The following is a 24,860-nucleotide window of genomic DNA, read 5'->3' on the forward strand; positions in this document are numbered from 1 at the left end:
TTTTTAAGAAAGTCACACTCCAACTTCCCTTTTGTTACTGGCTACCACAGAGTCAGCAAGTTTGAAGGAGGCTGGTCCACTCTCAGCTTTAAGGCTTTGTCTCCTAAATCCAAACACTGGAAATTAGAGGTTTGGCCATCACAAAGTAGCTTCTTCAAATCCAGTACCCATGTTCCTCATGCTGGTATCGCCATGAATAAAAGGGCAAGATCAAACAGATCTGGTGTGGTTTTCCTTCCAAGATTCCCTCCTTCCTCAGCTGTAACCCAGCACATCTTTGTACAGTTCTGGAACTCTTTCGGGATCCACAGGTCGGGGCAGGAAATGTGTGAATTTCTGGTGTCTCTTGGACCTTGCCCCATCTCTAGGAGTACCGTCTTTGTTAAGTGCTACAAAGTACCGCCGCCCCGAATCTCCATGTTTGTACACATTGGACGAGTAAGTGTTGTACCAGTTTTCCTCAAACTGTTCCCTGAAGATGCACTCAGGAGTTAGTTTCTCCTACAGAAAGAAACAAAGAAAAATAAGTCAAGCTGTTGCTAGATATCTGAACACACTTGAAAAAATGATAAAAATAAACAAAATGCCATAGGCTTTGTGCTGCCTTATGGTTCATTTGATTTTTAACAAATCAAACCCAAGAAGAATATATAGACCCAACATGGAGTTTGGCAGGCTAATTTATCCCTTTTTCATCTAAAACCTGGACATGTACATACAAAATTTTGGATTTAAACATGCCTTAGATAACTCCCTCTCTACGAAGTCATCAATAGTATAGTTTAAGTGCCAGCAGTAAGCCAGCAGGTCACCATTTCATATTTGTTCAAAGCACTGATTGTCACCCCATTTAAAGCCTTCACAATACTTCTAGGCCAAAACCCATTATGGATTCAGATGATTAATGAAGAAAGTCACAAATTATAACATGCACTTTTCTGCTTTTTTAGAGAAGGTATTAATCACTTACAGGTAAGCAATAAATCAGTCAGTCCCAGAAGCATTAGAAACAGAAGTGATGAACAACAAAATGAAGAGGCATTAACTGGAGAGACCCAATAATTTCTCTCTAAATGTTTTAAGATTTTGAAGGAGAAGAGTCTGAGACCCTAATGGTACTGGAAAAATTAAAGCTTGTATTTTGCAGCCATATGTTGAAGTTATTCAACATATACAAATCAACTGTAATGAGTACAAGCTTAATTTCATTCTTAAGCACAAGCATTCCAGAACTGGGATCTCCAGGTACTGCCAATACTTTTGCACCATTACGATTTTTCAAATAAGAGTGGTACCTAACTGTGACACATGGTATTATCCTTTTTTCCCAGCTCTTGAAAGTATGCTTTTACATTAAAAACTGGTACCTGGAAGCACCCTCTGCTGATCTGTAAAGGAGTATTATCTACATAAAATAATTCAGGATACTATATTAATAGTTGTTTACCTGTTCCATAGCTATCCTTTCAAGTTTTTTCTCCTTGCATTACATGTTTTTGATGATATACACTATGATGCATTTGCAGTATTCATGAAAAGCAAATTAGATTCTAGGCAACCTAAATGCTTTTTGAATGGCTAGTTTAATTAGCTATTTTTGTCTTTAAGAGGAATGTTTCTCTTCAGTTCTCTGCATCTAGGATAGAGAAACTTTTGCCATCAAATCTTTAGTATCCAAGGCCACACATCATACACTCTAAGAATTTATTGTTTATTCCAACAGGAAAAGATGTCAGTGTTTTAAAAGTTAAGACTGCCTCAGTTAGACACTAGAGGTGTTTGCACAGTGCTAATAAGTGAATCAAAACATCAACATGTACAAGCTGATGTGAAAGTAGTACTTACAGAGCCATAGAGTTCTCCCTTCTCGTTCATTCCAAGGTAAAGGCCACTGTCCACACCTCTGATACTGACGAGTCCCACTGCCACACTGATGAATTCAAGGATACCTGATATCCAAAGGGAAAAAAAAAAAAAAAGACAATAAGAGGTTGTTTTAAATCAACTTGTGTGATAAAAATCAATAAAAACATCCAAAATGTAGTTGAAAGCAAGTAGAAACAGTAGATATAAAAATATGGCCTACTTTTTCTGAAATTTCAAATACTGTATCGAAACATATACAACATTTTCACAGGAAAGCAGCCTGAGAAGCTCATCTAGGTATAAGAGTCCTACTTTATTTAAAGAAAGCTTTTTATATATATATAATTGCTTTGATGATTAAAGGTTTTTATTCATCACTCAGGCTAAAACCTTCAGTACTATGCAGTTGCAATCTGTAATGATTAGACGCTATTTGCCAAGCTGCCTGCTCAAACATTGGAAGATAGATTTGGATTACCTGAAAATATACTTTACTTTCACTATAGTATTATCTTAAAAAAACACTTTCATTATTAGATCGTTTGAATAGAAATCAAAGTACTGATGGGAATTTTATATAACAGAATCTACCCACAGGAAAAAAAAAAAAAAAAGTATTTGCCAGACATCTTATCTAGCCCATTGGCCCGCACCTCTTGACACAACTTGTAATCTTCAGTGCAGGCTTTTTATGTGCACGAAATATGCCGATTATTTGCTAATGCTTGGATTATAGAATTATTTATCTTACATTTGCCCAAAATGGGATCCATGTTAATAATTTAAAGTATTCGGGAGACGATGCTCTATTTGAAGCCTGCAATTTGGCAAGCATATGCCAGCTGGGTTAACCAATTGATATGCACAGGTTATAGTACATATAAAACATGAAAGAAAGGGAATGTGTGAAGCGGCTTTTTGGTAGTTGTTAACAATGTAAACAGAGCTTCAAAAGAAGCTGGTCTAGAATCATACCCAGGATTTTGCTGCACAACAGCAAAACCACAAAACAGTAAAAGAAACTCAATCTAAGGAAAGTGGTTTTAAATAGCATGTTTGGTTTTTACAGTGTCCTTTTGTCTATTTGCTGTATTTATGGTTTCTCTTTTTCATTCAGGACCAGCTTTCACTGCAAGGCAGACAGATTGTTTGGACTATCCAACAATTTCAAGTGTTTTGATTTTTAATTGAGCTTTGGCAGGTTTCTTAGTTATCTCACCAAGCAGCAAAGAGTATAAATCCTTTACAAAGAGCGATCATTAAAAACTCTATTGCATGTAAATCAAGCTAGCCTTCCAGTTCCTAAAGCACAAAGTCCCAGAAAAAGAGGTGGAGGCATTTTGTCTTTCTGGTATCATTTTCAAAGCCGCTCTTTTCAAGCCTATAATAAGCAGGTGATTCAACCCACAAAGCAACCACATCAGACAGACCTGCAGAGAGCGGTGGTAGAATAAAGGAAGAACATTTCTAAAAAGCCCAGAGAATGTTTGATCTGGGGCTAACTTTTTTTCTTCTTTTTAAGCGAAGATTTATTTCGTGTTTACACGCTGTAGGAAATCTCCCTTCTGAGAACTCTGCTGACTACCGCTCTCCTACTTCTGAAAACATCCCCGTGCTATAAAGGCAATTACGAGCCCTTCCAGCGGGCTGTTTTGGCTGTGGGGAGGGCGATAGGAAGCACTTTAATCACCTTTTTACGACTGCTAAATCAATACCCACCGCAACTCGCACGGAGCTGACAGCGGCAGGTTCGCTCGGAGGCGCAGCTCCTACTGCTGCCGCTTAGGATTCATTCACCCTGCTGTTGGGTGAAGCGTGCACACTTTGGGGCTGCCTTCCCCTCCTTTCGGGCTATCGATGGGTCCCTCCGCTCCAACTTTTTGTCCCGTTTCAAAACAAAGCACCCCACGGCGGCTGAGCCCCCCGCTTGCCACCCGCCCCTCTCAGGGGATGCTCCGCGCTCCCTGCCCCCGGTGCCCGTCTCAGGCACCTGCCCCGACCCCCCGCTGCCTCTCCCCGGCTCCTACCGAAGAGGCTGTGGTCCTGGCGGGTGCCGCGCACGCTGCCGTCGGGCAGGATCTGCAGGTGGAAGCCGGTGCGGCAGTAGAGCTGCCGCCTCCTCAGGATGCCCTGCAAGTGCGCCAGGTCCGCGGCCGCCGCCGCTGCCGCCGCTGCCGCTGCCGCCCCGCCGCCGCCCGCCCGCTCCGCCGCCGCCGCCCGCCGCTCTCCCAGCAGCGCCGGGCGCTCCCCGGCGGGCGGCAGCAAGAAGTGGGCGCCCACCGGCTGCCCCAAGCCGTCCAGGCCGCCCAGGAAGGGCCCCACGTCGGCCAGCGGAGCCATGGGGCAGCGGGGCCAGAGGGTCGCGGGCCGGCGGAGGAGCGGGCGGCGGCTGCCGGGCATGTGGGGGAGCGCGGCGGGGCCGGGCCGGGCCGAGCCGCTGCGAGCCAGGCGGCGGGGTGGCGGCGGCGCGGCCCCGCGCCGGTATATATAGCCCGCGGGCCCCCTGACATATGCTAATGGCGGCCGCGGCGGGGAGGCCGCGTTTGAAATTGTAAACCCCGAGCCCCGCGCATCGCACCTCCAGCACGGCACGGCACGGCACGGCACGGCCGGCGGGGAGCGGGGAGCGGCGGCACGGGCACGGGTAGGGCACCGGTAGGGCAGGGCAGGGCAGGGCAGGGGCGGCCCCCGGGCGGGCACGCACAGATAGAGCCGCACACACACGCGTGTATCCACATATACATATGTACATACATATATACATATGCACACACACATGTGTGCGCACATACATACAGACACATCAAACATGCATGCACATATACATGTACATATACATATACACACTTATATACACATATACACTTATATACATATATACACATACATATACACACATATACACTTATATACACATATACACACATATGCACACACCTATGTACATACATACACATGTACATGCGCACAGATATACTCATGCACAGGTGCCTTTGCTGCTGGTGGACAGTGCCCAGCCCAAGGCCAGGACCTGGGCAAGGACCAGGAATCAGGGCTAGAACTCAGACTCAGGACCTGGACCAGGACCATAATCAGGACCAGGACTGGGACCGGGATCAGGAAGAAGACTGGGACCGGAATCAAGACTAGGACCGGAATCAGGACCAGGACCGGGACCAGGACCGGGACAAGGACCAGGACTAGGACCAGGACCAGGACTGGGACCAGGACCAGGACCAGGACCAGGACCAGGATCAGGATCAGGACCAAAACCAGGACCAGAACTAGGGCCTGGACCAGGATCAGGATCAGGACCAGGACCAGAACCAGGATCAGGACCAGGACCACAACTGGAACCAGAACCGGGATTAGGACCAGAACCAGGATCAGGACCAGGACCACAACTGGAACCAGAACCGGGATTAGGACCAGAATCAGGATCAGGACCAGGATCAGGACCAGAACCGGGACCAGGATCCAAACCAGGATCAGGACCAGAACCAGGTCCGGGTCCACAGCGTGGCCCGTGTGGGAGCTGCTGGAGCATTACGTGGACAGGTGCAAGGAGAGGCAGGAGGGAAGAAGGAGAAAGGGCGTTACCTGAGGGTTAGACCTGCCCAGACACACATGAAAGAAAAAAAACACAAAGATCTGACAGCTTTGCTCCCTGTTTCTGAAACGCTAATAAAATGTACATGCATTACCCTTTCCTTTTATCACTTCAGTTACAAGGAGGGGAATTTTTAAAGAAATTGGCATAGTCAGGGAGGTGTTTTCCCCTCTGCAAATTCTCCCTCAATTTAATTTATCATTAACATGACATGAAACTGATCTATGGCGTTTGTATATCAGTCTTAAAAACATAAATGAGCAGGCACGTGGTTTGTAATAAATATTTTCAAAGCTTGCACCCATGAAGAAACAGAGCAAGAGATAGCCCATCTAGCCCATCTTCCTTGGGGTTTTGCAACGGGACCGTTACCAAAGTCTGTGAGTGCCACAAATTAATGATCATGTCATATCCCAAAAGCTCCCTGTTATCTTTTCTACGATGTATTAAAAAATGTGGGACCTTGTTGTCCTGTTGCAGCTGAGCATATGCATTTTTCAACACAAAAGCAAAATGATTCACACAGGCAAATTTATTTGTGTAACACATTAATTACTAGCAATGATAAAGCAATGGTGTATTAAAACTAAGAACTCAACTTCTGCCTTCTGTGCTGTTATTTTCTATCATATCTAATGAATTTTAGGGCTCAAACTGCATGGCTCATCTTAGTGTTCAAGATGCACAATGCAATTCCTTGCCAATGTTAAAACAAAGTTTTAAAGTATGAAACTCAAAGATCTTTTGCAGTTAACTCTCTCAGAAGTTTGAGAGAATTGCTTGGCAGTCTAAGGTTTCATTTAAACAAAAAAGTTGTAGAGAATCATGAAAGATTAGTTCTCCAGTCTTGCTCCATGGTCTTTTCAGTCACCGTCTAAATCTGGGAGATCAAATGGATTTGACTGCTTAGCTTTATTTGCTGTGGAGAGTATAGGGCTAATTAATTGGCAGGTGCTTTAAAGCAGGTAATGCTACACCTTTTCATCATTGCAGTCCTAAGTACTGCCCCTGTGTGCACCTGAATTATAAAAAGGCTGCTTTAAAGCAAGTGATTTACTGTGGAGGGATTTAAAACTGAAAAAACTAACGCTAAATACAATGATCAGATAAATCACCTCAGAAGAGAGCACGGGCAGACCTGCTCTGAAGGCAGTTACAGATAGATGTTATATTATTTTACCTTTCAGATAACAGGAGCCTGTCATGTGGTGGGACCCAAAAATCCACCATAATCGAGATTTCAAAGCACATCTGTGTAAACATTATCACATCAGTGTAAAACATCAACCAATGAGCTTTCTCTTTGAACCAAATCTACTTAATTGCAGTGCTAAATCAAAGAAATAGATCAAAGATGAATAATCTATATGGCACCTATTTCTCAAGTAGCCTGTATGCTGATTTCTCAAATATACCTGAAACGTTTGAAACACGCATCAAGCATTTTTATTGACACGACGGGTAGGTCAAGATCAAACTGTAATTAGTTCATCACAGCTGCTAAGTTGCAGGACATGCACTCGGATGGTACAGCTAAATATATAGGAGGTGTATTCTGAGCCAAAAGATGCCCCGTTACAGAAAGCGTTCCCGGGTCCCAGCAGTACTCCCCAAGTCCTACCAAGCAGAGGGCTCTTCTGCTTAGATGGCACCCAATGGAGGAGGGTTTTTCTGAAAACAATATCCTCTGCCGTCATCCACTGGAAGACCCTTATGGCTAAATCTTTCCTGTTATATAGTGGAAAAATTTTCTGTAGAGTGGAATATATAATGCCAATCTGTTCCGAGTGGAGTCTTTAATGTCTGGGCACTGAACCGGCTACACTGTTTTATAAAGTACGAGAAAAGAAACAAAAAGATAAGATTTTTTTTTGTTGTTTGCACTAGTCATGTGACAGGAAAAGATAACACTGTAGATTTTTTTATGCACCTTCTGAGACTATACCATGGGAAGTTAAATAATTTTGAAGAGTGTTTTTACAAGAGTGCATTATTGAACTTAAAGTATACAGTGCAATCTAATCAACGTTACGTATACTTCCTAAAGACTGCACTTTCAGCGTCGTTGAACAAATACATAAGTGGTCAAGTTTTTATTTCCATAGCGAGTAGCTGGGGCTTCTATAGACAATATAATTACTGTACATTGCCTAAGAATAGCATATTGTCACAGGAAAAACCTAGTGGCTATCAAGGAGAAAACAACACACCAAAATTTTTGATATGCATACATATGCATAGAGAGAGAGAGTTCTATGTATCTATCAGGTTGGTCAGAAAACCTTGTAAAACTTTGTCCTGCAATGTATTGTGCCATTATTAATTTTAGAACTCCATTACAGAAGTGCCATGCCAGCCATAAAATTGTAATCATATTATAAAATAACACTTAACAGAACAAAGGGGGCAGGTGGGTCATGAGTACACAAGAAATCAAACACTAGGTGGAACAAAAAACACTGAGTAGAACATGAAGAAATTTGTCCATCTGGAGACACTTGTGTATCATGGTCATTTCCAGATTATTCCTAGTCTGGGACCAGAAAATATGGTTGGCTGATTTCAACAAGAAGAGCAGAACAGGATGAAGCTACAGTGAGAGCCTTATGGAGTACTGCAAGTCTGAGTGAAGTAAGGTGTATTCTTATACAGGATTTACTAGGAAAAAAAAAAAAAAAAAAAAAAAAAAAAAAAAAAAAAAAAACAAGATAACTTTCAAGGCTGCATGTATAAATAGGGTCATAATCTGATGATGTAAAACCTTTAAAATGCAATATGCATGGACTTAAAATACATCCAGAACCTTTTCTTCTGAATTGCTGAAGTTACAGGTATGTATACATGTATACATACATATATATATATATGTGTAAGTATATTTATGTATAATGAAAAAAATCAGAGGAGGTAAAAGTAATGCTGAAAAAAATAATTTTCCTATAGAAATTAAGTTTTACCTTTCTGGCACCTTCATTTTTCTGTTTGTTTGTTTCTTGAGTGAAAACAGAAATTCTCAGAGCTTTTTAAGATTCATGATTTTATTGCCCATGTGTTTGTAGGTAAACTCTCATATAAGTGGAGTGGGATAGAGAAGTCACACAGTGAGCTACCTAGGTAGCGAGGAACCTTTACATCCAGTTACATCCACAGAGAACGGACCTTTTCCATATATATCAGCGTCCAAATATCTTGCTTGACAACTTTCATATTAGCTCTCTAAGCGGATCACTAAATAAAAAGCACATAGATTTAGATGGTTTCTGAACCTGCGCACATAGGATTATGTGCACAGACAGGTTACAGTTTTTGACTTACTGCACAAATAAATTGTGCTCTTGTTCTTAAGCAAACACTTCACCAGGGAAGTTCTAACATACCCAGACATAAGTAGTTACAGATGTGTATTGTTTTTTCTGAAGTGAAAAAATAAATAAATAAATAAATAAATAAAAATAATAATAATAACAAAGATTAGCCTAAAGGTGTTATTGAAAAGTCATTAAATTGTGGCTAATCAATTTCAGGGAAACAATGTGATCAGGGGGATAACTCATGGTTCTTGTCTACAGTTTTAAGCAACTGATCAGGCATTCAGCAAACAGGTCTACTTTGGGACACTACACTGACCAAAAGATTTCTTTTTCAGTAAAATGGAAAAAGCAAGACTATTTCTAAAAGGTAATTCCATTGCTGAATGATGTCTCCTAATAAGGCACCTAGAACTGAAGAGATCCAAGAGCCACATTCTACAAAACTTTCCAAATTGAATGCTTAGTCATGCAACTGCTGAAAAAATACTTGAGTAGACAACTTGGTAGACAACTATATTGCCTTGACACCTGAATACTGTCCTTGTATCATTTAGTACAGAAATGTAGCTCAGATTTGGAGACAAGCCTTTCACTCTGTAAACATACATATACTTACAAACAAAGCAGTAGACATTAAAAAAATATTTACTTTTTAATACATGAAAGTAATGTAAACTGGCTAATGAATTGGCTTACAGTATTCTAAAATATCAAAAGAAATGCAGTGACTATCATTCACCCCAGATACCAGCTTTTCCAGACCTCTCTTGGTGGTAAATCAACGTTGGACATACATACATTTGTACAAACTGTCAGGTTGCCTGTTGTCAAATAGAGACATAATTCTCCCTTGATGGAATATGGTAACCACTGAACATTTTCTTAGAAATTGAAAATGCATAAATGCCTTAAACATACTAAAGTGTTTATTTATGCATTTTCTGAATTACAATTACGTAACAGATTCACATCTTGTTCATAGTAAAATACAAACCCAGCAAAAATTTAGAAAAAAAAAAATATAAATAAAAACTGAAACTTGGGAAGAGCATACTTATAACAATTAAAGGACAAAAAAATTGAGGCTACACTTGACCATTGCAAAGAATGCCATAAGGTGTGCTGTGACTTGAAATGGATGGTCAGACCAGATGATCTTGGAGGTCTTTTCCAATCTTAATGATTCTATGATTCTATGTATACAGCTTATGGAAATTTCAATGCAGTGCAGGAGGCAATTCAGGCTGTACCATGGAGAATGATGCATCATGAAATGCTTTACAAGGTCATGGCCCATCAAATCCAAGTAGGGACAAAAGCACGTTCTTATTATTAAGAACTGTTCTTTAATACTCGGTTATGCTGGGGGCTGACATGGCTGCAGATATGGCAAGTGTTTGTGGTTTCCTTTGGGGGCTGATGAGGAGGCCTCAAAACACGAAGTTACAAAGGGTAGGAGAAACTCAAGTCTGAGGTCACTTTGAGAGGATCAGTATAAATGCTTGAAAGGTTGTGGGAGAATCTCACTTTTCTGAAGAGAACCTGAGGTATAGAGAGAGTTATTGGAGGAAGAGGTCAGATAGACATGGGGAGGGCAGAAATTTCTAGCCTACTGGTATTTAGGGAATTAAGTAATTAAATTGGGTCCCAACTAAACAACATAGTAAACACTCAAAGAAAAGGAACATTACATGGTTCAGTCAATGTTAAATGACAGCACTGCTCTTTGATGGTTAGTTGCTTAGCTCCCTGCTTCACATTTCACTTGCAGAAACTGTTCCTCTTGTAACCAAGTGCCTCCTATGGACACTTTACAGCACAGTTTCAAAAAATTATGGAATGCCAGCTTCCAATAAATTTGAAAAACAATGACTTGATACACTAAGTACATCACAGGCAACACTGTTTAATTCCAGTTTTTCTGAAACAAGCTTCACATTTTTAGTTTCAGCAGGCTGCAGATTTTTGTGTAGCTGGTACACCCCCAAGAGTTTCCAATGTTTTAAATGTATCTGGACATTGGTAGGTTTTAAGGGACTGATGGACTCACAGCAGTCTTTATTTTAGTAAGGATAACTAAGGTCAGTGCATATTTTTGACTCAGCAGTAAAAGTGAACAATTTTGATGCTCGTCACCTCTAGACAACTTCATGCTTATGACACAAATGAGGTATAGTTGGAAGCTTTTTCTTCTCTGAAGCTAGTGCTTCCAGGTTTCTGCAAATACATATTGCTAGGTCATGAAGGAAGACCTCAGAAGCATAATGCCAAAAAAAAAAAAAAAAAGTAGGCTGTGGAGCATTGCTACCCGGTCAAGAAAAGGGATTGTCCTGCTCTGCTCTTGTGCAGTCTCACCTTGAGCACTGTGTAGTTTTGGGCACCACAATGCACATTAAACTATTACAGATTTGTATAAACACAAAGGACATTAAATTATTAGAGTGTCCAAAGGAAGGCTACGAAGATGGTGAAGGGTCTAGAGGACAAGACATATGAGGAACGGCTGAGGTCCTTCGGTTTGTTCAGCCCCAAGCAGAGCCGGCTGAGGGGAGGCCTCGTGGCGGCCTGCTGCTCCCTCACGAGGGGAGCGGAGGGGCAGGCGCTGAGCTCTGCTCTCTGGGGACAGCGACAGGACCCGAGGGAACGGCATGGAGCTGGGACAGGGGAGGGTCAGGATGGGGGTTAGGGAAAGGTTCTGCACCCAGAGGGTGGATGGGCGCTGGGACAGGCTGCCCAGGGCAGTGGTCACAGCACTCTGGTGCTGGAGTTCAAGAAGCATTTCGACACTGCTGTCAGACACACGGTCTGACTTTTGGGTTCTCGTGAGTCCCTTCCAGCAGGAGATATTCTGTGATTCCATGACTCTACACCACAACGCCCACGAATAAGCTCAGTCCCTACTCAGGGCGGTTTCCACGCCACCCTGCCGCTTCGCCCTAAGCAGCCCGGCTCTGTGCTCGCAGCCCACCACGGGCACAAACCCCTGCGGCTGCCCGGGGCCGCCCCTCGGCACCCCTCGCTATGAGCACAGCGCTCGGACTGCCAGGGGCGCCCGGTACCGGCGGGGGGGGCGGCGGGGCGGTGTCGTGCCGCTTCCCCACCCCTTCCCCGCTTCTCGCGAGCTTTCCCCTTCTCCTTCTCCCCCTCGGGGGCTCCGTGCGCCCGTCAGCGGGGCGGAGCCGCGGCCATGGCAGCCCTGCGCACCCTCCTGCGGTGGCGCCGCCGCTTGTGCCCCGCGCCCGGCGCCCAGCCCGGCCGGCGGTTGTGGGCAGGCGGCGGGGCCGGGACGAGGCGGGGGCGGCGGGAGCTGGGCTGGGCGGCGGCGGCAGCGGCGGCTGGAGCGGCTGTCGCCGGCTACGCGGGGCACCGGCTGTCCGAGCGGCGGCGGGAGCCCCCCCGGGAGCCGGCAGCCGCCGAGGCGGGCGGAGCCCGGGCGCTGCTCCCCATCCCGGTGGCGGCCGCCGCCAAGGAGACGGTAGGTTGGGAGCCGGGCCGCTGCAGGAGCCCGTCCCGGGGCGAAGGGGATGGAGGAGAGGGGGATGGATAGGGCGGGGGGCTGCCCTGCCCTGCCCTGCCCTGCCCTGCCTCCCCCGGGGGTGCCCGCTGGGCACAGCCAGCGCCTGGAGACTCCCGCTTTAAACGGTCTTCGGAGCTCTTAATCACCTTCTAATTTTTTCCTTTTATAAGACATTGTTCTGTAAGGGGAACCGCTGCTGGTAGCTCAAAAGCTGCGATTTGTCCTCCGCGAGAGGTTTGCGCAGAACTTCGGTGCTTGCCGCAGGTGCGGTGGCTGGCCGGCCACGGGTGGCAAGGAGGAGTTGGCATCCCCTTGGAAACTGAAGTTTCCCCCCCATAGGGAGAAAATCCTGCGGGGTGCTGTGCTTAGCATATGGTGGTGATGTCTGGCTGTCTGTTTTTTTCGTTCAAAGTTACAGGCTTGTTAAAATGGCAAGAGCTGTGGTTAGGTGGTTTGGCAGGCTGATGGCTTCTGAGGCTGAAAATCAGCGGTGCAAGTGGTCCGCTTTCTTTACATCGAGTTTAACTTATAATATGTGCGGGCATGGGTTCTGCCTTTTTGCAGTGGAGGCCTTAGGCTCAGTTATGAACACTGGTAGCAGTTTTGCCTTCGTTATTAGCTAAAAAGCAGTCTCTATAGGCAACGTCATGTATGAAGGGAAAGGGAGTCAGATGCTGTTGATTCCTCATCTACTCATTATCTTGAGTGTGGTACCAGGGCACAGAGGACCTAAGAAACTCTTTCAGCCTTCTATGCCATTTTGATTGGACAGACCTTTACATCATTTGACCCATCCACTCTTAATTCTGTGACTTCTTTTGAAGGAAATATGACTGCTGCAACCTTGAAAAATCAGTACATTTAGGGTGACTTAAAATGATGAATTTTTTACATGCATAACTTCCAAAGTGTTGAGGTTGCAAAGTGTAGAGCTTAGATGTCAGAAATCCGGTTAGATTTGAACCAATATAAGATAACATGTGAAATAAAATGTGTCTGCTTTCTATACGCAGAATATTTTTGAATGCTGTAGGGTCGAACACCAGGGAGGGAAAAAAAAAAAAAGAAAAAAAAAAAAATGAACGTGCTTATTTTTGTGTGCCTGTGTGAAAAGAGGTTGCAATTATTTTGGGTTTCAATTGGGTTAACAACAAAATCTGAAGGAGTAAGTTGGAATGTGTCCACTCAGCTTGTGTAGCCAGACTAAATGCTCAGTGACTGATATGTTGGCTTTGTGTTCCATCTTTTATTTTGAATGAGAGTTCTCGTTGATTTCAAGTAGCAGATCTTAGTGGTCAGCATTCGGGGGACAAAACATCCTTTCAATTCTGCCCCCCTTACCCATCCTCTCAAAATGAGGATCAAATAGGTGTGAAAGTTTTGATTTGAATTAATGTATTCTTATGCTTTATCTATCATTGGCTGTTGCCCTGCAGAAGGGTTTGTGTGGCAGCACAGGAATGCCATAGTTTGATACTGGGTCTAGCTGCTCAGCTACCAAGACTAGTTTGACCGTGAGCTCTGTCAGTGATCTGTGCGCCATTTATGATTGCCCTCAAGAGTTGTGCCTGCTCTTTCATTACAGGTTTCTAAAATACCTCTGTGAATAAAATACCGTGAATGTTGTTCCTCGTATTGTGCGATGGTAGTGTGTTGTTGATAAGCTTCCTTCCAGCAGGATTCCCTTCCCAGATGCTTCTTACTTGGATCGTTTGAAGTGGGAGGCAGCTGGTGTCTCTGCTCTTGCTTCCTGGTGCTATAGTGAGCTACAGTAGCTGCTAGAAGGAATTGCACTGCATGATTTTTGCCTTATCTCTGGGGCTTCACGTAGCAGATGGAAATGAGTATTCCATCCAACAAAATGAGTATTTTTGGATGAAGGTTTTTGTACGCTCACAACTTACTTATTAGAACAACCCTTCAAAAGAACAGTCCTGACATCAAAGTGGTCACCGCTTGCAAAACCTGTAATCCTGTCCTCAAAACGTGGAATTGATGGAGATTCCTAACAAATTTCAAACATTCTAGTGTATGCAACACAAAGTCCATCTCTTCCCATGTATTGGTTCCATTCAACAAATACCTGAAATATTAATTGACAATAGAAAAAATAGTTAGCAGTTAATGCGCTATCAACTTGTAACTGAAGACAGTATCACAATGTTTTCAAATATTAAAGTACTTAAATATTAAAAATGGTCAAGAGAATTCAAGATAGGTATGGATGAGGCAGTCATAGCTCGTCCTTAATTCCCACGTTTTATTTCCTGAGGTGGCTTTTTGTGGAGGTGTAATGGGCAGAACAGCCTTGTTTCATCTAGGCAGCTCCAGTAGGCGGCAGAATAGGTTTCTGGTCCCGCTAGATACTGAAGAAGATGTCTGTGTTTTGTTGTGTTTTTTTTTAAGACCTACTTTATTGTGACTTTCCAAGAACAATTTGCAGGCCAACTGCTTCCAGGTAACATTCACATGGCCTGTGAGAGTTTTGCTTGGTCCTGGTAGTATCGCCACAGGTTGTTTTTCTTCAGGTTCTACCGCTGAGTGCAAATAATGCTTGGGAGTAGTAGAGGAACATTTAGGAATATGATAGTATCATATCCACCTTGGTAATTAGTTGCTTTGTCCTGCTCCTGGTGTCTAGTATTCACTGGTATGGAACCAGTCTTAAGAGAGTTTTGGGATTGCCGGCCTAACACTGATGATTATGTGGATGTTGATGGGGGTACTTCCCCATTCCTGGCTGGTTCAGAAATGAGGTGCATCATTTGAGAGTAACTGAAAAAAATCTGAGGTTCCTGGAGAAAGAGAGTGTCAGAATGGGCTGCAGATCTTTCTGTGCTATGAAATGCTTACAGAATGAAACCTGGTGAGAAACAGATTTGTGAATTTATGTACAGCCACATAAGAAGTTGCTCTTTGCTAGAAGTCAGATTAATTCTGATACGTGTCACCAACATGGGGCAAATTATGTGGCAAACTGTTTTGCTGTTGAATTTGTTAGCAAAGCCTTCCACTTAATTTCCAGGTCACTTCCATGTAGTGTTTCAGAATCAAGTAAAATTCTGCACCCAGGCCTGCTGGTATCATGCCTGAAGGCTTTGGTAAGGACTGGGAGAGCTCCTTTGCGGGTCTAGGAGATGCTTATGCAGAACAGGAAACTCCTTGAGACAACAGTTTTTTTGGTATAGATTCTCTGTACTGACAACTGAGAATGGTACTAACCCCAAAAGAGCCCTGATCCTGAGATTTCAAACAACGTTCTGTTCATGAAGTATTTACCTTGTCAGGACAGCCGCATATCATGCTTTTTCAGCACAGTATAGCAGTGCTAGTCTTCCAGTTCCTTGCTTCCATATTCATTACTTCCAGTGTCATTTCTTCAGCTTATTAAATTTTTCTTGGAAATACGAATGATGACATATTTAGCACCCCAAAGAGATCTCTTCTGTAATTGCATTGTCATTGTGTAAAGGTAGTGAACTCCAGGTCCTTATGTTCAGATGTTTTTATGAAGAGCTGCTGAGAATCACTTCCTTCAGAGGTGACTTGGGAATTAAAAGAGAAGTTGAGGGGAGACAGACACAGAGCATTTACTTATCGTGTTTCTTGAAGGCATGCTCCTTTCCAGGAAAAGGAAGCTGCATGCTTGGGATGTTTCTAGCGTTTTTTTTTCCTTCTACCTCAGCAGTACCATGAAACTCTCTCTTTCTCCTTGTGAAAATACTCAAAAGGTCAAGTTTATTTGTAGCAGCACATTTCTGAGTGGATTACATCATATATTTCCAACTCTGTGAAATGAAGAAGAGTTTAACTCCAAAAAGTAAGGCAAATGCCCCTAGAGAGTAGGCTCTTCTGCCTGCTCAGAAAGGATGCTGCTTGAAGAGATGCATAAAGGATCGTTTTCACAAGGATCACTTGTAGTTAACCTTTTTCCATATGCCTTGTGCATTTCACGTGGGTCAGTTGCCAAATGTAGGAAAGTGGTTTGTTCGTTGGCTGATAGCATCTGATGCTCTTCACCGTGTAATCACCCTGTGAGGGATAGCGCTTGCCTGCCAGCTGTAGCAGAGCCTTGTTGAAGGAAAAGGAACATTTTCCTCTCAGCATTACTTCTGTGTTCCTCAGGATGTTAAAAAGGGATGACACATGCTTGGGATAGACAGATCCAGCATGTTTCAGTCTCGCATGCGGCAAAGCATATGGACATGTATAGCAGGGTATACATGCAGACTGAATCTTCTGGAAGAACTGCTAGAGTTCAAGTAATCTGCCTGTCAAACTTATGTAAGACGGACTGTTGGAGAATATGTCAGTGTAATATTTATTTTGGAGGATTTCTGGAGTAGCTGTGCTTATAGATAAACATTGCTACCCCAAGAATTTCCTGTAACAGAATTATATTTGAACAGGACCCTTTTTACAGCATTTTAAACACATTCCAGCTTCCTATGCTTGTAAATATTTTAATATAATAATGTCCTTATCTCAGAGAAAAGGGATCAACTAACAAAATTGTTGGCTGTTCTACATCTAAGTAGCTGCTAGAAATATAACTTCACTAAGCATCAAAACAATTTTGTCTACTTTGGGATTTTCCCCACACTGGGAACTTGACGTTTAACCTTTTGGCCACCCAGCATGAAAACAAAATTGTGCTACTTTTATCTACATGGGAGCATATTAAATAAGCCTGAAGTCAAATATAAGTGAAGGAAGTAAGGAGCAGCATTGCTTTGAAAACCTTTTTATTTTAATAATTTGCACAGATTCTCATTGATGGAAGACAGATTACTTTGCAAGCAAAAATTCAAAGAAACTCACTCACTTGAAATAAATTAAAGATTAAACTACTGTAACATAACGTATTTTTGACTGCAAGCGAAAGGTACTTTTAGTAGCAAATGTTGGCTTCTTTAGTTAAAATAGTATCACCTTTGTGTCAGTTGGGAAAAGCAAAAGAACACTGATTTGACTTGGAACACAACAAACGTGTGTCTTTTATGATACCGTTGGAGCCATTCACTTCGTATACATGTACACACAGCGGGTATGTTTTTTCGTGTTTTGTAAAATACTTTGCATTAGCTTAGATATTCTTAGGATCTGAAAGTTGAAGTGTTGCTATGGGTTTTGATAATAGATTCTTTTGGATTACGTTTACTTGTAGGCACCAAGTTTTCTAATTTTCAAATAAAAATCCTGTCTCTGGCATTTAAGCTCGTCTCTATGGGAAAAAATAGATCTTTGGCCAGAGAATAAAACTTCGTAATTACTGACTTAACGTTCTGTGACTAACACTTGGCAAAGGACATTTCTTCTCTGTTTTATAAGAGGAAGGGTAGTGACTTCATGCTTTATCCTCTGCACCTTACTTCCACTGACCCTGATCATTACCATTTATTGATATTTTCACATAATTTGAGGTCAGAACTATTGCAATGTTTTAATTACCTTGATGTCACTGTGTGAGTTTGTGTCCTGCGTCAGGCCATTTTATGGCAGTGTAGAGTTACTGCATGGATTTCACTATAACCATCGAGGTTAATTCACATTATACCAAATTCAGACATCATATCAGTGAGGTAAGAGAGCCAGTAAGACAAAATATATGGGACTAGAAATGGTAATGAAACATGCCTTAAGGCAGTTGGAGTAATATGTGGAAATCTTTGGTGAGAGCACTGGACATCTGAGGCTGTTTGGCTTGGCTGTTCTGGCAGACACAGTATGTGAGCTATGAATACAAAATGGGAGTGAATTTGGGACAGTAATTTTGCTTGATAGAAAGCCTAGATTTCCTCCAGTTAAGTTTTTGCTGTGATTTAAGGGAGAAAATACAGAGTGGTATCACTCTAAAAGAGATGCTGCATGAAATGTATTCAGAGCTGATTGACTTAAAAGTGCTGAGCGACCTTAACGAAGATGCACTGGAGTTAGAAAGGGGAAGGGCAAAAGGATGAGAGGCACAAACTATTTACAACTCTTGGTGCTTAGGTTCCTGTGGGAACAGGGAGAAGATAAGACATGGTTTGTGAGAGCTGCTGAGCCTCAGTCTCCCCCCTTTACGTCTACTTGATCAGTTGTGAGATGGAAGGTTATGGCCATCACCTGGGTTCTTGGTGTCAGCCACCTTTTATCCAGCAAGTTCAGTGAAGTAGATTGGTATACATGTAAAGATAAACAGGAACTTACCTGCTACACTTAAAATTAAGATAATACTGCTGCCAGGAGGTTCATGACATTCTGCTCGAAGGGAATTACCATGTCCAGTTTTCAAAAGAACCATAACACGATGCAAGATCATTGTAGTTTGTAGGTAGGATTGCCCAGAGGATTAGTAAACAGAAGCATAAAAAAAATCTCCCCTCTTTCGTTTGTCAAAGGGATGTACTTTCATGAAAGGTTTTTTTTTTTTTGAAGATTGTTCGTAATTACAGAGAGATTTAGTCTGGATAAGCTCATGAAACTTCAAATAGAAATTGGGATCTTACCGAATGCTGTTCACTCCCTCACTAACAGTACCTTTCCTGAGGTATTCAGTATCTACTCTGTCTCATTCCTGTGTCCACAGGATTTGATACTAGTGCTATTACGACAAGATTGCCTAACCTGGGTGAAAATAAAAAATAAATCAATTGAGAGCAAATCATGGTGTCACGAAAATTCTCATACTTGCCCTACTGGATTATAATCTGCTAAAGTTGGGGAGAATATATTGAGGAGGCATTGTGATTACAGGTTGAGAATTCCTTAAGTGAATGCCTGTAAAGGTATGGGTTGAGATAACGTTTTAGGATGTCTTGACTTTTTAATTAACGTATTAAGTAGTTTCTAACAATTACAGATTCTATGCAAGTAAGTTTCATGAATTAATAAGCAGTAATAGAAGAAGGAAAGCTTTCAACAGGAAATCAGGGAAAAAAAAATATTATTCCCATGGATGGTTTTACTTGGCAGTTTACTAATGCTTGTGCCTAGAGTCTTCTGCAGCCAAACCCTGCCTAGACACTTGGACACTTGATAGGTGAGTCCCGTGATCTGACACAGTAAGTTAAACCCTGTATACAGGGCTTTGTTTGAGTTCATGTTAAATCAATAGCATAAACAGCTTGTTCTGATTCTTTCAGGTGAAACCACAAAGTTCATAATAAAGTGGTATTTATATTCCTTAGACTAAAATTCTGCTTAAACCTGTAATTTCCCCACCATGCTAACCTGAAGTAGGTGCAGGTTTCTGCAGGAAGGGGTGAAACTGTCTTTTCCATAAGCTACAGATTCCTGTAGCCTAGGTTTTGGAACAAATACTGTGCTTTGGGGATAGATCCAGGATTTTGTCTGGCTAAGAAATAACACCATGAAAACAAAAAAAAATTCAGATCAGTGCCCTTATCCAGTTTGACACTTAGCAAATAGAGCATTTAAGTGCCAGACCAAGGGTATGCAGGGTATTGAGAGGTATGGCTCTTAATGGTGGCCAGCAGTATTTCTATTGGATTACAATGACTTTTAGCCAGACTGTAAAATACTGGCATTGCTATTTAGCCAGAGGGAAAATGTAGATTGGTGAAAGTGAAGCGGAAACTAAGATTTTGGAGACCAGAGTACTGGCATGAATTAAGTCTAAGCGAGTCTTAAAAATTCCATGTTTGCAGTATGTTGTTTTATATTAGTGTAGGGTACTTAAGGTAATGCTAAGATATGCCTGAGATTTTTGCAAATGCTTTTTTAAGTGTCTTGAGGGAAATACTAAGCAGCAGTACCTGAGATGGTGTGAGTTTCCTGAGAACAAAGAAACTCAACATGCTCTCCAAATCTGAACAGTCAAGGTGCGATGGTATTTCTTGAATGATGTATTACCTACAGATTCTTCTGATTATGCATGATCGATTATGATTGATTACAATTGATTACACATACTGCGCATGTAATATGGCCTTGAAACAGTTTCTTTCCTGAAAGTTGACTTTGCAGAGGTACTGCTATATTACTCATGCTTACAACCTGTGTTTATTCAAAAGCATGTTTGTAATAGTGATAAAATAACAGATGTATCAAAAAAAAAGATAGATTATTAAACTTCAAATACAAAGACAATCAGTTATGTCACTACAAGCTCTACCAAAACAATTGTGTTGTGTAAATCCCACATGAAGGCATAGCTTGAATGCCACTGGACTGTAGAAGGATCACTAAGACTATATTCAAACAGCAATAGCACATAAATATTTTTGCTTGAATATGGATTTGTCAGAAGAGAATTCTTTTTTTTCTTTTTTTTCCACTCCTCCAGGGAGACCTTAGAGGCTTTCCAGTACCTAGAAGGGGCCTACAAGAAAGCTGGGAAGGGACTCCTTGTCAGGGGGTGTAGTGATAGGGCAAAGGGTAACAGCTTTAAACTAAAAGAGATTTGGATTAGATAAAAGGAAGAAATTCTTTATCCAGAGGGTAAACCTTCTAAAATGTGTAATTTTTTTACCCAGAGGGTGGTGAGGCACTGGCACAGGTTGCCCGGAGAAGCTGTGGAAGCCCCATCCGTGGAAGTGCTCAAGGCCAGGCTGGATGGGGCTTTGGGCAGCCTGGTGTGGTGGGAGGTATCCCTGCCCATGGCAGGGGGGTGAAACTGGATGGTCTTTAAGGTCCCTTCCAAACCAATCCTGTGATTATATGAGTGTGTCATTCTAAAGAGAGTTTGTAGGTCTAGTTGTCAGAATATTTTTTATTGGTCACATTTAACTGAGTAATCATTTGAAAAAGATAAAACGTGGAAGACTGATTCTCAATCAGAAGTATAGAATACTTGTATGTAGAGCAGTCTACTAACAATTAAATGAATGTATAAGCATTTCTATTACAATTAATTTCTGTGACAGTTTTTTTTGCCATTGAAACTAAATTTGATTCCCTTTTCCTTTTCCCCCCATAGATGCAATAATTTCAGAGCGACTAGAGACAGTCCAGAAAGAGAACTGTGTACTCAGTGGTCTTTTTCCTTCTAGAAGGCAGGTTAAAATGTCCAAGGTGAAATATCCAAGTACTAAGACTTATATATGTGAAATGGATTTAGGTGTATCCTTTCTTTTCCTTTTATGAAGCAGTTTGGATTTTATCTTTTTCATCTCTGAAAACATGTTCAAGAAACATGCAGTTTCTTCAAGCTATTGATTCCATGGAGGAGTTTGCCTGGCTTTGAGATTAAAAAAAGTTTTCAGTTAGTAGTAGTATATTTTCTGTTTGAAGCTTTGACAGTATAAAATAAAGATACAACAATTTAGAATATTTACAGCTTTGTACTACTAAGTTTAAAAACAGTGGGATGGTGAACATAACAGAATTGGCCAATATCTATAAACCTCTCATGGGTTTGTATGAACTCCATGCCATATAATACTTCTGTAGCTCTGGAGAAGTAATTCTGCTCTTATTCTGTTCCCTGAGTATGGTAGCTTTGATTGCAGTAGATACTTGAAATAGCAATAATCATAGAAGGTTTACACATTTTAGAAGGTTTACACGTTTACTTTTTGTAAATGGTGTTATGGAGGTGTTTTGCCTATTACTGTCAACAGCTGCATTCTACATGAAGAAGCAATTAAAAAAAAGAAGTATTCAATTTTCTTCTGGAAATGCCAGAAAACTGAAATAATTTTAACAGAGTCATTTAAAGTCTGACTGCTCAAGTTACACTGACTTCTTTATTTAAAATTGCCCTCCTTTCTCTGATGCATGAACCTATGTCCTCTCTCCCCCACCCCAAGCGTGAGTAGTGTCAGCAATTTCAGTGCATGAAGATTTATTGCTAAAACTGTAGAAGACTGAAAATTACAGCAGTAAAAATCTTAATTTCAACTCTAACTGTACAGAAATATTTGGTTGGATTTGACTTTATGAATTATCACTTTTACATTTACAGTTTCTTTGTAGCGAATGGCAGTGGCAATTGTAAAACAATACTTTTTGTACGTTAAAATTATTTCCTTTTGTCTTTGAAGGTTACAGAAAGCAGATCAGACCTTGAAGATTTACACCTTTATGCAACACCTCGGGAGCAACGGTTTCGTAGGTTTGCCAGTTTAGAATTTGAAGGACAGCTGTATATGACTCCCTATGACTTCATTCAGGCTGTCACAAACGATGAACCCAAATGTAAGCGGGATTTTTATGCTGATAAAATTACTTGAGAAATGATGGTGGTTTATGTTATTTTTCCTTTTAGTTTTGGTTACTACTTTTGTTTCTGATTGTGGTGAAACGATGCTGAACCTTCCAGAATTTTATTTTTAATGGTATCCAAATGCATGCAGACAGCGTCCTGATTTCTACTAGATTGTAAACATCTGTATACATTTTTTTTGATTCCTGTAGAAAACATTAGATAAACATTCTTACCCTACAGGTCACACACAGCTTAATGGGCATGAAAGATAAATTCACGTTTACCTTTTGCATTGACACAGTTACAGTTCTGGTTTCTTTCCAAGCAGACCAGTACTGCTGGAAGACTCTTACCTCCTTCTCTGTGTACTTTCTGTGTAAATAGTCAGGCAAGAATCCAGTATTCTAAATAATTTAGGATAGCATTGGTTTGCAATCTCTGCAATCTTAAGTTGTCATCTGGTATCATTTTTGTTGGGGAGAGGGGTTGATTTTTGTTGTTTGGTTCGTTTTGCTCTACAGAGATTCTATAAGCATGTCATGGTTTTCTAAATAACATACTTTGAGCAGGAATTTCAGTCCTTCGGGGAATCTACTTTCTACACTTTCTAGCACTGCGTGTTAATTAAATTGATGAAAAATAAAGTAACAACTTAATTTCACTTTTTCTATTTTTTTTTGCTTTAATTATCAAAGAGTGACCAAACAGTAAGTGAATGTTACAATCCATTGCCGCTCCAATATGACTTCCTGGCCCTCACGTTTGCAGGGCATTGGTAGCAGCACACAACTGAGAAATGAGAATATCTCTGCTCAGATGTAACATGTATAATATCTTACCATAGACTTCAGGAAGAAAGATCTATACCACAGAGCTAACACAGAGAGAGTCAAAAGCAGGTGAAACAGTCGAGGACTGCTTAAAGCTCTCTGCAGATTTTTCCCCATTGTTATGTTAACTGTAATGAAACCAAGAGGAAGGAATCCAGCAATGGCACATCCATGATCAAAACTGTAATCTCATAACAGTGAAGACAGAAGTAGTGAAAACTTGCAAAACTTTGAAGCACTTAGCAGGAAGCAAATCTTCATTCCCTTTTTTGCTCTCCATTTGAAACAGAGAAAACAGATTCCTTATCGCAAAAAAAAAATATATATATATATAATTACACATCAGCACGTTGGATCTACTTTCTTTACCCAGATCTCCAGGTCCTTTTTTTTTTTTTTTTTTTTTTTGTCACTCGGGGAGTGGGTTTCAATAGCTTTTCCCAGGGCAGTGTATCCCATAGCATAGCCATGTATGTCTATGGAGTATTTGTGTCATTTGCGGGGCATCAGTTAAATAATACACTTTGTTTTAAATTCATTTTACAATGTTTTGACTAGTCTGCCTACACTGCATATGTGGTACACCTGTAAGACTTTTCCATGTTAATTAAATTTAGGTTTCTTCCTCCCTCACTGCAAGCATTCAGATGTTTAAAAAATAAAAGTGTTAAGCTTACAAGGATATTCTGTTCATCTCACGTCAAAAGAGAAGAGATCAGGAACTCAAACAATGAAGAACCCTTCTGGGTTGAGTGTAAAAAAAAATCTTGCTTGTGTCAAAATCCTTCCCATGTATCCAGTTGATCTCAGAGACTAAAGGCAAAACTAACCTTCATGCCTTTAAGTTTTATACGCTAGTTTTATAGATTACATGACTAAGATAATTATTTTAAGGGATGGTGTAGGAGGCTGCAACTAAGTAGAAGTGGATGACTTCATTATGGTGGAAGTCATCTAGGATATTTAGGCAGAACGAGGCTGACTTCTTGGACAGAAGGCTGACAAATAGGAAGTAATAAATGAAGTAAATGATATGTACTTACTACCATTTCCAGCCTCTGATCTCTGAATGTTTAGTTTCAAACTTTATACTGCTTTGTCAGTTTGCACATCTTAATTATCTGTCTCCTTATGCTCTCCTAAAGGAAGTAAATAAAGTATTTTTCTGAATAATATAATAATACCTGCTAGAAGTATTTTGTAATTTTGGATCATTTTAGTTTTGTTTGAAACTATAAATAGCAGGGTCCGTGCAGGCCAACATACCACAGTGTCTATATTTTGCATAAAAGAACATATGCTTAATTTTTTTTTTTTATGGATGAAGACTAGAAAGGTCTTGAATATTGTTAGAAAGCAAAACCGCCCTTTGAAGAGTAATAATAGTAGCTCTTTGTGTCTGCTTTATGGAAAAGCTAATGATACTAGACCTGAATGAGATTTTTTGATGGAGTGAATGCGTCTATTGTGATTGATTTACTTTGGAAATCTTGTAAACCCTACAAAAGTCAAGAGGGTGTTCACTTCCTTTTTTTGATTAAACACTAACTAATATGGTAAGAGTATATTTTTC

The 24,860-nt window shown here is 41.2% G+C and overlaps 2 protein-coding genes across 2 annotated transcripts in view; one reads left to right on the forward strand and one right to left on the reverse strand.

Moving 5' to 3' along the window:
* Window positions 1–255: 255 nt before the first annotated feature.
* On the reverse strand, window positions 256–4,212 carry FGF20 (fibroblast growth factor 20). The gene is made up of 3 exons (XM_032187328.1): window positions 3,894–4,212; window positions 1,846–1,949; window positions 256–501 (listed from the first exon to the last, which is right to left on the reverse strand). Exons 1-3 carry the CDS (start codon window positions 4,204–4,206, stop codon window positions 256–258), a joined length of 663 nt encoding a protein of 220 aa, XP_032043219.1. The 5' UTR covers window positions 4,207–4,212.
* Window positions 4,213–12,112: 7,900 nt separating this feature from the next.
* MICU3 (mitochondrial calcium uptake family member 3) overlaps window positions 12,113–24,860 on the forward strand; it is a gene marked incomplete at its 5' end in the record, with an annotated part of 45,624 nt that continues 32,876 nt past the window's right edge. The window contains 2 exons of the mRNA XM_032186226.1: window positions 12,113–12,262; window positions 22,294–22,447. Coding sequence (XP_032042117.1) covers window positions 12,113–12,262; window positions 22,294–22,447 — 304 coding nt within the window. The remainder of the gene's footprint in view (window positions 12,263–22,293; window positions 22,448–24,860) is intronic.

This window comes from Aythya fuligula, chromosome 4 (genome assembly GCF_009819795.1).
Source record: "Aythya fuligula isolate bAytFul2 chromosome 4, bAytFul2.pri, whole genome shotgun sequence".
NCBI classification, from domain to species: Eukaryota; Metazoa; Chordata; class Aves; order Anseriformes; family Anatidae; genus Aythya; species Aythya fuligula.

Bases quoted from the DNA above. Each gene is read 5' to 3' on its own strand.
- FGF20 (XM_032187328.1), bottom strand. From the start codon at position 4,206: ATGGCTCCGCTGGCCGACGTGGGGCCCTTCCTGGGCGGCCTGGACGGC. The intron at 1,950-3,893 runs GTAGGAGCCGGG...TTTGGATATCAG, and splicing joins CCAGGACCACAGCCTCTTCG to GTATCCTTGAATTCATCAGT. The intron at 502-1,845 runs GTAAGTACTACT...TTCTTTCTGTAG, and splicing joins AGGGAGAACTCTATGGCTCT to GAGAAACTAACTCCTGAGTG.